The 15,667-nt window shown below is 35.7% G+C and overlaps 1 protein-coding gene across 1 annotated transcript in view; it reads left to right on the top strand.

The window, feature by feature from the left end:
* Nucleotides 1-14,566, top strand: part of LOC107041485 — a 32,059-nt gene extending 17,493 nt beyond the window's left edge. The window contains exons 2-5 of the mRNA XM_015262072.2: nucleotides 2,540-2,772; nucleotides 11,802-11,917; nucleotides 13,180-13,519; nucleotides 13,709-14,566. Of these exons, the coding sequence (XP_015117558.1) occupies nucleotides 2,740-2,772; nucleotides 11,802-11,917; nucleotides 13,180-13,519; nucleotides 13,709-13,921 (702 nt within the window). The 5' untranslated portion in view covers nucleotides 2,540-2,739 and the 3' untranslated portion in view covers nucleotides 13,922-14,566. The remainder of the gene's footprint in view (nucleotides 1-2,539; nucleotides 2,773-11,801; nucleotides 11,918-13,179; nucleotides 13,520-13,708) is intronic.
* Nucleotides 14,567-15,667: the final 1,101 nt, after the last annotated feature.

Below are 15,667 nucleotides of genomic sequence, written 5' to 3'. Positions count from 1 at the left end.
ACGTACGACACCCTATCGACAGTGTAAATAATCCTGTTATGAGTTCTATACTATAAACCAATAAAAAAAAGCAATATTTCGTTATGAAACAGATTTTTCATAAAATGTTTGTTGAAAGGACTTTAATAATTTTCTGATAAGCGGGAGTTAAAATTGGCAAGGGGCCCCGCCCCCGGCTCGCTTCGCTCGCCAACTGCCAATGGGGCTGCGCCCCTCGCTCACTACCACCTCCCTGACTAATAGGATACTTTCCGCTTTTATTTTTTTGCCGCTACTACATTGTTGTTTCTCGTCACATCCGTCATCAATTTAATGGATAAATTAATCTGACCTAGTGCATAATGTAATTTATATAAAGCTGTTCGGCCGAAACAGATTTTAAAAAACGTCACACTATTTTCTTCTAAAAGTGACGGAGTAAAAAATTGTGAAGGATGCATTACAAAAACTCCCTCGCGTTTTAAATTACTGAACTGGAGGTAAAATTTCAAGACTATCCTTAAAGTAGCTCTACACTTCGACCGGGCTACGCTGCACTTTTGGATATTTTCAGTTTTTGGATTTCTCAACTAAATTGCATGGGAAAAATTTGAAAAATTTCATACCCAGTCAGGTTTATCTAAATTAAATGTCACAAAATATTAAGATTTTTTCAAACATTTCCTTCTTATAAATAAATAATAGAACTTGTTTGCAAAACGGTGCACCATTTTTAATAAGGTGTCAAAAAAAATCGTGATTTTTTCACATCTAATGAAAAAAAATTCTGATTTTAATCTTTGATTACAATGGAAATGTTGATTTTCGCATAAGACACCGGATTAAATCCTGATTTTTCAACATTCCCTTTAGAAAAACCAAAACGATAATTAAATTGAGAATAAAATTAGGATTCCGAATCTAATCGAGTTTTCTGGAAGTTTTTTGTAGGTTTCAATCATCTTTGAATTTACCGTAAGGGTAGAGCTACTTTAAAAAGCGTCTATCCTCGGTTTTTACTTATCTCCCTTGACTTTCCCTCTAACCTTGGAACGTCCCGGGGTAACTTGGAATGTTCGGCACGTGTTGAGGAGAATCTCTCCCCGTCGTACAACAGGGCCACTTTACACAATCAAATTCATGTATGCAGACGTGTTTGGAACATTCACGTGAACCATATCATATATTTGAATAATATTTATTTATAATTCTCGCATATTCAACTTTCTCGATGGATTTTTTGAAAAATCTGGAATTTATTTAGAATTCTCCCACTTCATTATCGACTCTGACACATAATTTGGCCCGGATAATTCATTATTTATATTATTTCGATTTGATACCTCGATGCGAGGACATGGGAAGGTCCGCCTAGTTGAGGCCCTTGATCGCATAAGCGAGGCCGTCAATTAAAATCATAACGCGATTAGTATCATTAAAACTGTTGAAATTGATGTGTGCGGTTGTACAGGAGAGATGACTATAAAAAAACCGTCTACCCCGGTACTAATGCTGTCCGCTTTCACGCCTTGTCAGGAGAACCGTGAAATTTATAAAATTACCGTGCGGTTCCATGTGCCTACATATATGTATAAAGACAACCACATGGGGTCTACCGCAGGCAATCAACAGAATATGATAGATAATTATAAAAATGTTGGTAAAATTTCAGTGGAAGAAATTTTTCCGGAAAAAATAAATCCGAGATGTTTTATAAGTATTGTTCAGTTTTACTTTCAGTATTTCGTCTATTCCTTTTACTTTTTTAAATATATTTTTTACTTTTTTTACTTCTCAATTTTTCATTAATCTAACAAACAATTTAAATCAATTAATTTTTTTTTCCATCCGTTTGATCGAATTTGGCATTTGAAAAAAAAAAAATTTGAAAAGGAATGGATTTTTTTCTTTTATTTTATTTTATTTCTTCCTCAATTTTTTGATTAATCCAATAAATTATTTGAATGAATTGAAATATTTTTTTACTTCAATCCATTTAATTTCAATTCCAATCAATGGTTTTTGCAGAAAATTCGACATTTGTCATATGAATAAACAAATCCAAAAACGAAAAATTTCCGAATAATTGATGAATGATGGAGTGTATAACGGGCATTAGAAACCACCATTTCAGCAATAGAAATAGTTGAAAGTAGGCGGGTAGTTATAGTTAGTGAGAGGCGTAGCTCCAACATATTGAGCCAATCCATGATTTCATTGGAATGATCAAAGACACTGGAATGATTGGATAGGGCGATCAGTTACTCAACGGAGAGTGGGTCAAATCCCTGGTAAAACTTGAGGAAAAAAATCCTCGTGCGATCCCACCCAAGGTGTTCACACCGATTGTCTCTCCTATGTCTCACTTTCCATAAATAATTAATGATACATCTGCCAGACAAACGATATTTTCATTGATTATCATCAAACGGTCGATGACTGTAGAAAAAATAAAACATATTTTCAATAGAAAAACAATAATTAAATTTTATTGATTTTAAATATGTTTTAATTAAAAATGTTGATTAATCAATTAATTAGAATTATCTGCAATTCCCAGATGAGTGGAAACATGCCGTCAAGACCGAAATACCGGATTAGGGAACTGCACACAGGGCCAGGAGGCCCTGTGCCACTACTCAGGAAGAGGAAAACAGGATTAATTAAAATATAAATAAATCCCTCTGAGATTTCCGAAGTGGCGCTGATCCGGCCAGGTGATTAGGATCTACGGCCCTATTGCTGGCCTGGCCAGCTACTATGCAAATTGCAGCTCTTCGTATTGCTATTGCGGTGAGTATAAATCATAAACAAATCTATTGCGAACTGGACGAAATTGAAATTGAAATTATTTTATCAGAAAATTTTATTGAATTTCTACAGAACTTCTATTGAAAGTTCTATTAGTTTTTGGCCGATTCTGCTGGAGAATTTCGACGTTTTACTGAGGGTTTTGTCGATCGAAAATGTCCATCAGAAAGTTTTATAGAAAAAATGAGTAGAATTTTATGTTTCTATAGAATTTCTTCTATTAAGACATTTTCTATAGAAATTTCTCGACATGAATTTCAAAGCTTTTTCCACTCCATTTTTATTACATTTTTATTCATAAAATTTGACCAAAAAACTTGGAAAATTTGAGCCGAAGAATTCCTATAGAAAATATCTTAATTCTGTTTATTTTTTCTGAAGAATATATATAATTGCGCGTTTTTGCTATAGAAAATGTCGAGAAATTTTGTATAGAAAAATCGACTTTTTCTACAATTTTTTCTATTGAGACATTTTCTATAGAAATTACTCGAGATGAATCAAGTTTTTTCGTTTTAATTCTATGAATAAAAAGTTGAGAAAAATACAGAGAAAAAAATAGGAAAATTTGAGGCGATGAATTTCTATAGAAACCGTCTAATAGAAACTATTTTACAGAAAAATCAGTAAGATTTTATCTTCCTATAGAATTTAATTCTCAGTCAGTTTCGTCTACTTTTTCTCGGCGTCTCCATAAAGATCATCAGAAAAGGCATTTTTTAAGCGGAAAAAAAATTCCAGAAGTTCAAAAAAGGTCAAGATAGGCCAAGAGAATTTCCTAGCGAATTCGAATTGGAATTCTATAGGAATTCTATGGGATTTCTATAGGATTTCTATTGAAATGCTATTGGAAAATTCTATTTGTTTTTTGCGCTAATTCTATTGGATATTCCATGAGAAAAAGTCAATAAATTTCGAATTTCTGTTTGAAATTTTCTCTTGAGATTTTTTCTATAACAATGTTTGGGCATAAATGGGCTTAAATTGGGCATGTTTTTTTCACTCGCATTCTGTAATGCAAAACAAAACAAAATCCAGCGAAAAAAACTTTGAATATTTGTGCCCAATAATTTCTAATAGAAAAAATCTCACGAGAAAAATTTGAACAGAAATTCGAAATCTCTGACTTTTTCTTCTCAAATATCTAACAGAATCAGCGCAAAGAACAAATAGCATTTTTCAATAGAATTACAATAGAAATCCTATAGAAACCCCATAGAATTCCTATAGTAGAATTCCAATAGAATTTTCTAGCGAATTCGCTAGGTTTTCTATTGAATATTTTCATACGTTCAGATTCGCCTAAATCGAATCTTTCCCCAGTTGCAGCTGCACGAAACACCCTCGCCTTTCCATAATTTTCGCCAAGAGAAATGCAACTTGTCCGAATGAGTACCGCAGTTGCTCCACTCCATAAATGTGATTAATGATCTCAATATATTCCCCACCACGGCAGCCTCTACTGCCACCGGGTCACGTCTCAAAACGCCCCCAACTCGGCAAATAAACAATAGTAAAAAAATAACGAAATATTGATAAATGTACGCGAAAGCCTCCGGAAGTCATCGGTTATGAACGCAACAACCTGGCACAACGTCAACCTGGTTATATCGTTGTAACGATCTCCCGGCATTCGCATACCATCGTTATCTACATAATATCACGTGTCGACGTGTCTGTGCACAACTCCAGAGGAATCTCGATACTACATACCTCTTCCTCAGGCTACTGACGATATTGATAAATGATAATTATCGAGCAACTGCCGGCAGGGCCCACTATACTTGTCCACGCTCCAACAATTTGCGATATATGTATTAAAAGGAGGTGGTTGACGGGGTAGTGGGGGGATTATAATTTAATAATAGCACCTTACCAACATCATCAACTCTCGACAGTTCTCTGGGGGTACCCGGGTACCCACTTGCCCACTGCATCTGCTGGCTGACCAACTAGTTTTTGATGATGACCACCTTGCTCAATATTCAGTATGCTAATCGCTTTTTTATTATACGCGCGTATATTTTTCTTTTGGTTACTTTGGCTTTTTCGGGTAATTATTCCACGGCGTGATGACTTGTTGGCGATTTAGTTGTGATGGTATTACAGAGTAATTATGGGAGGCGATGCCACTTGGGAGAAGGTGTTATATGTCTTTATAGATTTTGTACAGTAATTGGAGGATGTCGGGAGAGGGGGGTCAATTTTTTGTCGTTTTTTTTGGGATGACATTTGAATAGAATTAAATTCTTTAGTTGACAAGGATGAGAAAATTTAATAATCATTTGGAAATGCCTAGTGAATTTGCTAGACAATTCGATTGGATTTCTGTTGAACGTTCTATAGAATTTCCTGGGCTCCAATTTTCTTAGTTTTTTGTCTGATTTTCTTGATGAAACGAAAAACAATTGAGTGAAAAAACCTTGGAAAATTGGAACAATTGAATTCTATTGATTATGTCTATAGAATATTTTCTATTGAACATTCCAATAGGATTGATCAAAAGCTGATAGAAAGTTTAACAGAAATCCAATGGATTTTTTTTTCTATTAAAATAATGTAATAAGATTGAAAAATACTTTATTGACAACAGCTGGAGAGAACACGGAATTGTAATCACTCCCTGACGTCGGACGAACTCTGGACACAGACTTGACCGCAGAGTTGTCAATTTGATTGTTGAATAAGTTACAAAAGTTGCTAAATAAATAGAAGGCGGGCCGAGGGAATTATAAAATTGTCAAATTAATTTCAAAAATCGTTGATTATTTAATTGGAACTATTTTTAAAAATTTCAACAATGTTCTCTACACGGAGAGAAATGTTCAGTAAAAATTACGGAACTCACAGTTCGCTCACCGATTACGGAATCGACTCAGAAAATTTAAGTGACGATATCGTAATGTTTCACAGGAGAGTTAGGTTAAATTTACGGAACGCTCTGGAAAAATTACGTGACGGTTCCGTAAAATTTCCTACAACCACATTACGCTCCGGAATTACGGAAAAGATACTCAATTTCTATTGATTATTTTTCCAACCCAAATATCGGGCAATATAATTGGCCCATTCGACATCACGTGGTACAAGCTACAGGGTTTTCAACTGATAATTTTTTGATAATTTTCTCTGGTAGTTGCTATATAAAAAACAAAACATCATGCAGTCGAATTGACCCCTCGTCAAACTGAGAGATTGAATTCAATTGTGTCGTTATGTTAATTATACAATTTTCGTTTCTCATTTGTGAGTTTCGTCTCATGGTCCAATTATATTGCCCGACATTCGGATTGGAAAAATAATCCCCCGAATACCACACGAGCTTCAAAATTCATCGGGCATTTTCCTCAAGGTTCCCTGCATACAAACGAAGTCGTCAAGTTTTTCAGGAAAAATCACTCGTCCTTCGCACTCGTGATTTTTTAACCTGAAAAACTTGACTCCTTCGTTTGTTTGCAACGAACCTATCGGAAAATACCCGATAATTTTGAAGCTCTTGTGGTATTACCAGTGAATATTTCTCCCCATGTACAAAAATTACTGGAGTTGGTGAACAGCCTTCTTTTCCCACCGAAAAATCATTCAGATAAAACCCAACACTTGAAAGAAAAATTCCACAATAATTAATTCCTCTCAATGCCGGTGAGTGGAATTTCTACGAGAAGTTGGTATACCACAGAACCTTGTAGTTCTGGACTGTTTAGACAAGCAAATGCTTGGAATTATAGCATTGTCAAACTAATTTGAAAAATCGTCAATTATTTAATTGAAACTATTTTTAAAAATTTCAACGATGTTCTCTACACGGAGAGAAATGTTCAGTAAAAATTTCGGAACTCAAGTTCGCTCACCGATTACGGAATCGATTCAGAAAATTTAAGTAATGATTTCGTAATTTTTCACAGGAGATTCAGGTAAAAATTACGTGACAGTTCGGGTAGAATTTCCTATAAACCATATTTACGCTTCGGAATTACGGAAAAGATACGTAATTTTTATTGAATATTTCTCCCCTATACAAAAAATAATGGAGTTGGTGAACAGCCTTCTTTTCCCACCGAAAAATCATTCAGATAAAACCCAACACCTGAAAGAAAAATTCCACAATAATTAATTCCTCTCGATGCCGATGAGTGGAATTTCTACGAGAAGTTGGTATACCACAGAACCTTGTAGTTCTGGACTGTTTAGACAAGCAAATGCTTGACGCGTCTCATGATTGACATGTGTAAACATTTACTTAGTCACCTTGGTGTGGTTTCGGTTCTGTGGATGATGGTGTAGATGTATGAATTCCTCGTCCTAACAGTTATGACTGAAAACTTCATAACGAGACAATTTTTACCTCTCACTCTATCAAGACCAATGACCCGGAGACCAATGTGCGTTCCTAATCCGTGGATAACTGGAAACACCTGGCAGAGTTGGGAAAAATACGAATGTCCTCGCTGATTACGACATTCCGAATATTCATAACAATAAATAATCATTAATTCGATGGAACGATAGTTGGAGTTCTACACGTGGAAAACTCATCGTGCTACTATATTTCATGACACTTCCTTCTTGATCTCGTACACTTCACAGTCCAACGATCGTAGGACATGTTTTCCTATTGGACGCAAACTCAAACGGGATATTTTTAACGTCTCGTACTTTTTATCTTTGCAATGTTCCATTAAGTATATTGCTGTTCGGTAAAAAACAAACATTCCAATGGGCCAAACAACTTTTATTTTTCTTGTAGTGTCCATTAGTGGCCTGATGATCCTATAAATTTTACGGAAAAAACTACTCCGCTTCAATTCCTTCAACTTGTCGAAGGAGAAATAGTGCTCTTGAGAAAGTCTTCTAAGGGTTGTGACCAGGGTTATTGTGAGGATCATCGGGAAGTCATGGCAGAGAAATATATCAGTGTGATTGACTTGAAATAAGGAACCATTTTTCTTATTTTATGGCTCTGTGATTCGTTTTTCTATTTTTTATCGCACGCTCCCCACATTGCGATGAAAAATAGGGTTCGACACTCATGAGAAAATTAAGGGCATTCTGTTCACGAAAAAATTTAATAGAAAAACCTATCGAATTCGTTAGAAAATTCTACTGAATTTCTATTGAACTGTTCAATAGAAAATATTCAGTAGAAAAAGTCAATAGAATTCAATTTTTCAATATAGCTTATTCGATTGAGCTATTTTCTATAGAATCCTTGGCTTAAATTTTTCAAGTTTTTTCGTTTGATTTTCTTGATGAGAAGAAAAGAAAAATAGAATGAAAAAAACTTAGAAAATTTGAGTAGAGCAAATTCTATAGAAAATATATGAAAAGAATAAGTTATATAGAAAAATCGAATTCTGTTGACTTTTTCTATTGAACATGTCAATAGAATCAGCCAAAAACTAATAGAAAGTTTAACAGAAATTCAATAGAATTTTCTAACGAATTCGATAGGTTTTTCTATTAAATTTCTTCGTGCGTGTTACCCCTTAAGGGTGCCAAGTGAATTTAAGAAAAGATTCAAAAAAAAATTTTTCTTTCCCTCCATCATTGGAGAAATATGTATTCATCCATCCGACGAAATTTCAAACCCGCAACCGGAACTAGACATCGAGAAAATAAATGCGGAAAATCCTCTATTTCGCGTGACGAACCTCGAGAAAGCATGGGATCAAATGGGTACGGCGGGTTGAAATATCTCTCTTATTCACCCCGGTACCCCATTGTTTTTTGTCGCCATCACATTGAACACATCAGTCCCCATATCTTCAAATTTTTTCAAATTTTTCTTGAGTTCCTAGGGGGTTGAAACGTTCAATTTAATCAAAACTCCATAAGAGGCCGTGTATAAGACTGATTTTGTTTATTTAATTTCTCGATATCCATAAGTTCTGAAATTTTAAAATTGTCACCGATGTTCACCATCTGTCTAATACTATTAATTTAAAAAATTATAACTTTGTTGGTGAATGTCAATTTTCAAGGTCATCGCCAAATTCACTTGGCACCCTTAAGGAGGGGTCATATCGCTGTTTTGTAAGTACCGCAAGTATTTGATGGGAAATTCCGGCAAATTTTTTTCAATTTTTTCTTCATGTTAATAAAGTGGAGATGTGAAACATGAAATTTTCGCCATAGTCTCATCTTAAGGATATCCAAGCAGGGATAGTCAAATTCATAATATTTAATTACCATATCGATAATATAATATCGATAATATCATAATTATCGCTTTAATATGTTACGGATACTCGAGACAGAATTCATTAGAGTTTATTGTGACTATTTACTAGAATTGTCAAGGTGAATTTTTTGGTTTTATGACTGTTTAGTGGCGGAATTTTGCCAAATTCAAAATTGAGTAGAAACTATTATTAGTGTGTTTTTGTTTGTGTTTGGTTTTCAGAGCCTGAGGAAGCTGCAATTAGCAGCGAAACGTCGCGATTTGACAATAAAATAGTATTGTTTAAACTCTTCTAACGTCCCATTATTTATCCTAATATCAGTGGCCCTGGAAATGAATAACATCGTGAATTATTTAATTACCGTTAAATATTGTAGCCATCAATTAGTTAACATTACTCTTAAATTTTTTGAGTACAAGTATCATCAATTCAAATATTCAAAATTTTAACTATTTTATCAATCAATAATTGAGGTAGGAAGATTGACGATTATTTGTGTAATGGAAAATCCCCTTTTATGAAATTTGAATTATTCACTTAGTGCTAAATTTGCAGTTCCATATTGACAAATTCATCATTATTCGAAAAAATCAGATTATTAATAATATACTATTTGAAAAATTAGATCAACATTTGACCCGTACATTAAACCTTCATTAATGTACGGATCAAATTCTTGTAATATTACAGAAATTTAATATTGATGGCGATCCCTATATCCAAGTACTTTTGGCCGTTTTTTTCCACTGAAATATTTTTCTAATTAATGATGTTTCAACCGCTTTCAATTTTCAAGTAAAAGTCCTTCCATGGAACATTTACTCCAGACAGAAATGTTTACTTGATATTATATTTTGTTGGTTATTGTAGATTAATAAATTTGACTAGTTCTCAACTCAATGGTGTTCTTACTAGAGATGCAAAATGACCGTTATTTTTTAGATCGCGGCATATGACCAAAAAATGACGGTCATGTGACGCACAAATTTTCCAACTACAAATGATTGTCACAAATCATTTGTAACCAAATTGTTGTCAAACCATCTATATAGTTGCATAATGACGGTCATAACTAATTTCCAATTTGTGACGGTCATGAATAAAACAAAATAGTTTCATCTATATGGATGGAAAAAAAACGTGATTTCCATTTCAAAATGCTGATTAGGCCAATACAAAAGGAATTCAACTGAAAATTGACCGAGAAAAAAATAAAATTTCATCTATATAGATGAAAAATGACTGTCATTTTTTCTTGACAAGTTGTGACGGTCACAGAAGGGGGAGGGGGAATTGTGACAGCCGTCATGAACGCCTCGTCATGTGACCGTCATATGACGGGTCATGTGACGCATTTGCATCTCTAGTTATTACTGGATATGACCGCAGAATGGCCTATGGAGGGAGTTTTATGAAATGCTTTTCTACTTTTTCAGTCGAACATCAGAGCTTTCCTTTGCGCTCCATTTGACCCCAAGTTTCCGGACATTTTCCAATGATTTTATTATTTAAACTTTGCAGGTCTGAATTTGAATCTCGATATTGAACCGTTAGAAAACATTTTAAAAATCTGAAAAAAATGAGAAAATTTACTTTTGGAGAAAGATTGATAAAATAATTAAAAAATTGCAATTTTTGAAAATTACGAGCATTTTCCATAAATCAGTAGCGAAGTGGTAAAACGGTTTAAGTTGATTTTGACTATTTGTCAGGTTTCAATGAATATCTCGTAATTTAAGGTAGATAGCCTAATTTTTAGAGCAAATTGAGAGCTGCAAAAAAGATATTCCCAAAAATTTCACTCCCTTAGATTCGGAAATATTCCTCGAAAACTCAGCTAAGAGATAAGTCGACTTGTTTTACCACTTCGCTACTGGAATAATTTATAAATAATCAATTTACCACCATAAAAATCATTCGTTCGGAATCGTAACAAATTGATTCATATTCCGAATTTTACCACAAACTATTTCATGCTTAAAAACAATTTCAATAATTCATTTACAAACAACGCATGTTTAAAAAAATAATAATTCTGTGCAAAACGTAATCTTCAATATTCATGACAGATTTAATGATTGAAAACAAGATACTTGGATATTCTCAAAATAAAATTCAAGACGAAAATAATCATCTTAAATCTTGATCGTCGTTTTTGCACGGCGTGAGTGATTAAAGTGATGCCCAGTGCTCAGAAGAAATCTACTAACACTTAATGGCTTGATTACTCCACACACGCAGAGCTATCATTCAGGGTCAATCCTTGCATTTCAAAGTGACTGGTTTTCGATTCTCTGGCTACCCGGTGAACCTGCTGTACCGGTGAAGACGACGTAGCATCTAATCGTAAAACAACCCGGGCGCATAACCGAGTGTGTAACAAGACAAGAGACAACGATCGCATGCTCTGGCGCATATGTATTTATACGCGTACATTTACCTGTTTTTTTCGTGTTATTTCCTCTTTTGGTGTCATATCAGGTTCATTAAGTCAGGAATGTGAGACAGCGTGGAAGAATGGATGGAGTAGTTAGCCCTTTGAGGACGTCTGATAATTACCGGTTCGAGGGGAAATATATTATTGTGTAGATAACAGTCTAAAGCGTAAGACGGGGTTTTCAAAGAAGATATTTTCCCCGAAATCCGGCGTCTAATATCGAGTTTCGGGAGATATTCTGTTGGAATTTTCATGAAAAATTTTGGTCCACGTGAACAAGGTCTGTGAACTGACGCTCGTAGGAAATGATCCTATGGATGAGGGAAACTACTTCAACCTTTTATCCCCCTCTGATGAAAAATCTCATAATAGAAATTATAATTTGTTCGCAGGTGGTTTGGTTGACCGCATTTATGTGGTTGCGGTTCACAGCTGCCAGTAATATTACTCTCTCAATAGCATCCAGAAGTATTGAAGAGCATTCATTGAGGGACCATAATTTCCATCGGTAAGTCGATCGAAAATCAATGCTTCGATGAAATGAAGGATTTTATTCAGTAGCGAAGCGGTAAAACGATTCAAGTCGACTTAGCTCTCAGCTTCGCTCCCTGCTCGCTTCACTCACAAACCCCCAGGGGGCTGCGCCCTCCTTCGCTCGCTTCGCTCGCCCCCCCCCCCCAATCTTCTTGGGTATGTTTAGGTGTTCGTATTATAAGAAAAAAAAATTGATAGAATGATTTACCTCGTTTGGAAAATTGAGGTTTTTATTATTTACAAAAGACTCGAACCAACGTCTTTTGTCGTCAGACTCAACCATTCATTTTTCCATTTATTTGCATAGAATAGTATGAGGTGTATTCTTATTATTATCTTTCAAGGATTAGCCCCCCATTGAATTTGACCCCCACTTCATGATTGTTGATATCCAAAAATGACCTCAGCGGTCTTCAGAATTTTTAGGGTAGTTGAAGTTCAAGAAGAATTTCTCAAAGTCTAAATTATGTTAATCATGAAATTCATGAACGGTCCAAAAAAAAAATAATTAGACCCCTATATTCCCCCCACATGACCCTCATGTCTCCCTATATTATAAAAATCCAAAACGACTTCTGGTGATGAAAATTTGGTACCCGAAATTAGGCCTTCAAAATTATGGGTCACAAGGGTCAAAATAAGGGTCATGACTGTCAGAATAAGTGTCACGAGGGTCAGACTAAGGTCACAAGTTTAAGACTCACAAGGGTGGGATTAAACGTCCAAATAAGGGTAACAAGGGTCAGATTAAGGGTCACAAGGGTCTGAATAAGGATCATGGGGGTCATGTGGGGATCATATGGGGGTTGACGAGCGGAGCGAGCAGGGGGCGTTGCCCCCTAGTGACCCCATATGAACATATCAAAGACATAGAGATAACAATTCAGTAGCGAAGTGGTAAAACGGTTTAAGTCGACTTATCTCCCAGTTGAGTTTTTGAGGAATATTTCCGAATCTAAGGGAGATAGCGAAATTTTTGTATTCACATTTGTTGTAGTTCTCAATCGGTTCTACAAAAAAGGTTATAATAAAAATGTTGCTATCTCCCTTTGATTCCGAGATATTCATTGAAAACTGGTCAATAGTCAAAATTGACTTATACCGTTTTACCACTTCGCTATTGAATTCATTTTCAATGGCATCATCAGGGTCACAGTAAGGGCCAGAATCAGGGGTGTCTCCTGAATTCTTAAACACTCCTCATTTTTTTATTATTATTATATAGAGACATATTAGAATTTCAGAAAAGCGCAGTCCATCCTTCGGTTTGACATACCGAGAGATCCAGAGTGTATTGCGGCGCGAGGGCGGCGAGGGCGGAAGTCCCGTGGAGTGTTGTCCCACGGTCGAAGAGATGATTGAACCCACGGGGGGAAGGAACCGCCAGGGCGCCGGAGTGGAGTTGTATCGTCATCTGGAGATCGCCCAGAGATTCCACGAGTACTCGTGCCGCCCCGACGTTCTCGACAAACCCTGCAGATTTGTGGATAAGAAGCTGATGAATCAGACGAGATGTGTCCAAAAATTCTCGTACTCTTACGCTATCGTTGGGGACCCCTCGGAATTGCATCAGTGGGTGGGTTTTTTTATTTCTTGACATTACGTAACTACTTTGAAGGCCAAGAGCTTCTAAATAATTAATAATTCGATCCAAACTTCTCCGCAATTCCAAATAATTTAAATCGTTATCTGGGATTTAATAAAGACATGATGCTTTGACTTAAAAAAATTATTCAGCACAATTTTGAAATGATTTGTTCCTCAGAAAATCGACAGACTAGAGCATCCACATCGTCACAAAGACCATCACGTTCTCTTTCTCGGCTCGGGCTCCCCATGGAGACTGGATCACATAAGAGTACGAAGTGGTTGCAGTTGCGAAGTCTTCCCCAAGCCGAAGAAAAAAAAGGCAACAGGATTGAAGTCTAAAAAAGTAAAGAGTAAAATAAGAAAACCACGGGAGGAAGATTTCTCGTGAAGACTAGTTAGATTTTTTTTTGAACAATAAGAAATGGGATAAATTGTTACCAATGAATATACTAATGAATACTATGAAATGACATTAGGATATCTATAGTTGGAAATTATTCTATTATTTATTTACCGACGACGATGTAATTTACGATTTTTTTGTTCCACTCAACGAGTACTACATGACACCGAATGAACAGCTCTTCATTCTGATTCGAAATGTGAAGATGGAAAACAGTTAAGATAATTTTAATACGATACAGTGCGATTAATTCTCCGTGGCCAGTTTTTACTGTTAACGTTTGTATATGAAATCCATATATTCATGTATGTAATTAGCATTTTAGTTTCGAGAATGTAGATTCCATGAGAAATGAGCGCCGTGTTTTTACCCTGGGGGTTAGACGAAGTAATCGTAGTTTCTAGATTGAAATTATAAAATTAGTCTGAAATAATAGAGAAATTGATATTCATTTGTCTTGCAGGACTGACTAAATTGAGTACAATATTGTTTGCAGTGCTATTACAATAGCTATAAATACGAAAACTCATTACATTATTTACACTAGTTGAATAATACACTTGTCCATTACTCTAATGTAATTGAAAGTCAATATTTATTTATCAACTCGTTGAAAGTATGTTCCCACGATTCTACGCTTTTTTGCATTGAAAAATGTTCCAAAAGAGAGTCTCATGGACTTTTCCAGATAATTTTATTTCGCAAATCAATAAATATATTTTCGTATTTTTGGAATCCGTAAGTGTGTTCTTCATTACCATGCACAAAAAAGAATTTTCGCCATTTGGAAAAAATACAAAATGAACAATTTTGACAGTAGTTCAAGTTTATTCATTAAGGATAATCGGGCGAGCCCGGAGGGTTAGAAAAAAAGCAGCCATTTTTTTCTTTTTTTACGTATTCTTTAAATGATGGAAAAGGCATGTGCAAAGTTTCAGACTGCTGGGGAGCATGGTTAATTTATTATGAATTTTTGAAAAAGTGGTCATTTAACCCGTGATCTTATGGAAATCACAAAAAAACTGCAAAACCCAAGGAAAAAATGCAGCCAAAGTCATGAAACTTTAGACACATTTAGAACATGTGATCAATGATGTTTTGAATGAAAAAGATTGTCGCCTAGGAGCATTGTTTATTAATAATAGCGAAAAAAGTACTGAAAAATGAAATTTCTGCGCACGCAGCCCAAACGAGCAGCAGCGTCCCAAGTACCGATCGGGTGGGGGTAACGCGATAAATTTGAACCCAAGTAGCAAACTTTGCGAAAGATATCTGAAAGTATACCAAGAAGGCTGACTAATGTCCGTCCAAAAGGTATCTTGCAGTCATACGATAACTTTTAGTTAACTTTTAGTTAACTTCTAGGTAACTTCTAGACACAAGTTACCATTTTGGACAGACAGTAAACAGCCTTTTCGGTATACTTGCAGATACCCTCCAGAACTGTGCTGCTTGGGCATTGAATCTATTGGAAGTTATGGGATAAGGGAAACAGAAATAGTTATTTGTGTCACGAGGCCCGTAAGTGGTTTGCGATGAGTGTGAAGTTAGCAGCACGAGGCGTCGGTAAGGTAGGGACGAGTCTCGCCGAAGGCTTACCGCGCCGAGTGCTGCTAACTCACACGAATCGCAAACCGACACTACGGGCCGAGTGGCACATACTATTTTTTGTCATGAATGCCCGGGGGTGTGGGGGGGGGAGGAGAGCGGGGTCCAGGGGCCGCAGGCCCC

This window comes from Diachasma alloeum, unplaced genomic scaffold, assembly GCF_001412515.2.
Source record: "Diachasma alloeum isolate Michigan unplaced genomic scaffold, Dall2.0 Dall_scaffold_00366, whole genome shotgun sequence".
Taxonomy (NCBI): Eukaryota; Metazoa; Arthropoda; class Insecta; order Hymenoptera; family Braconidae; genus Diachasma; species Diachasma alloeum.
This window is presented reverse-complemented; position numbering and strand designations above follow the sequence as displayed.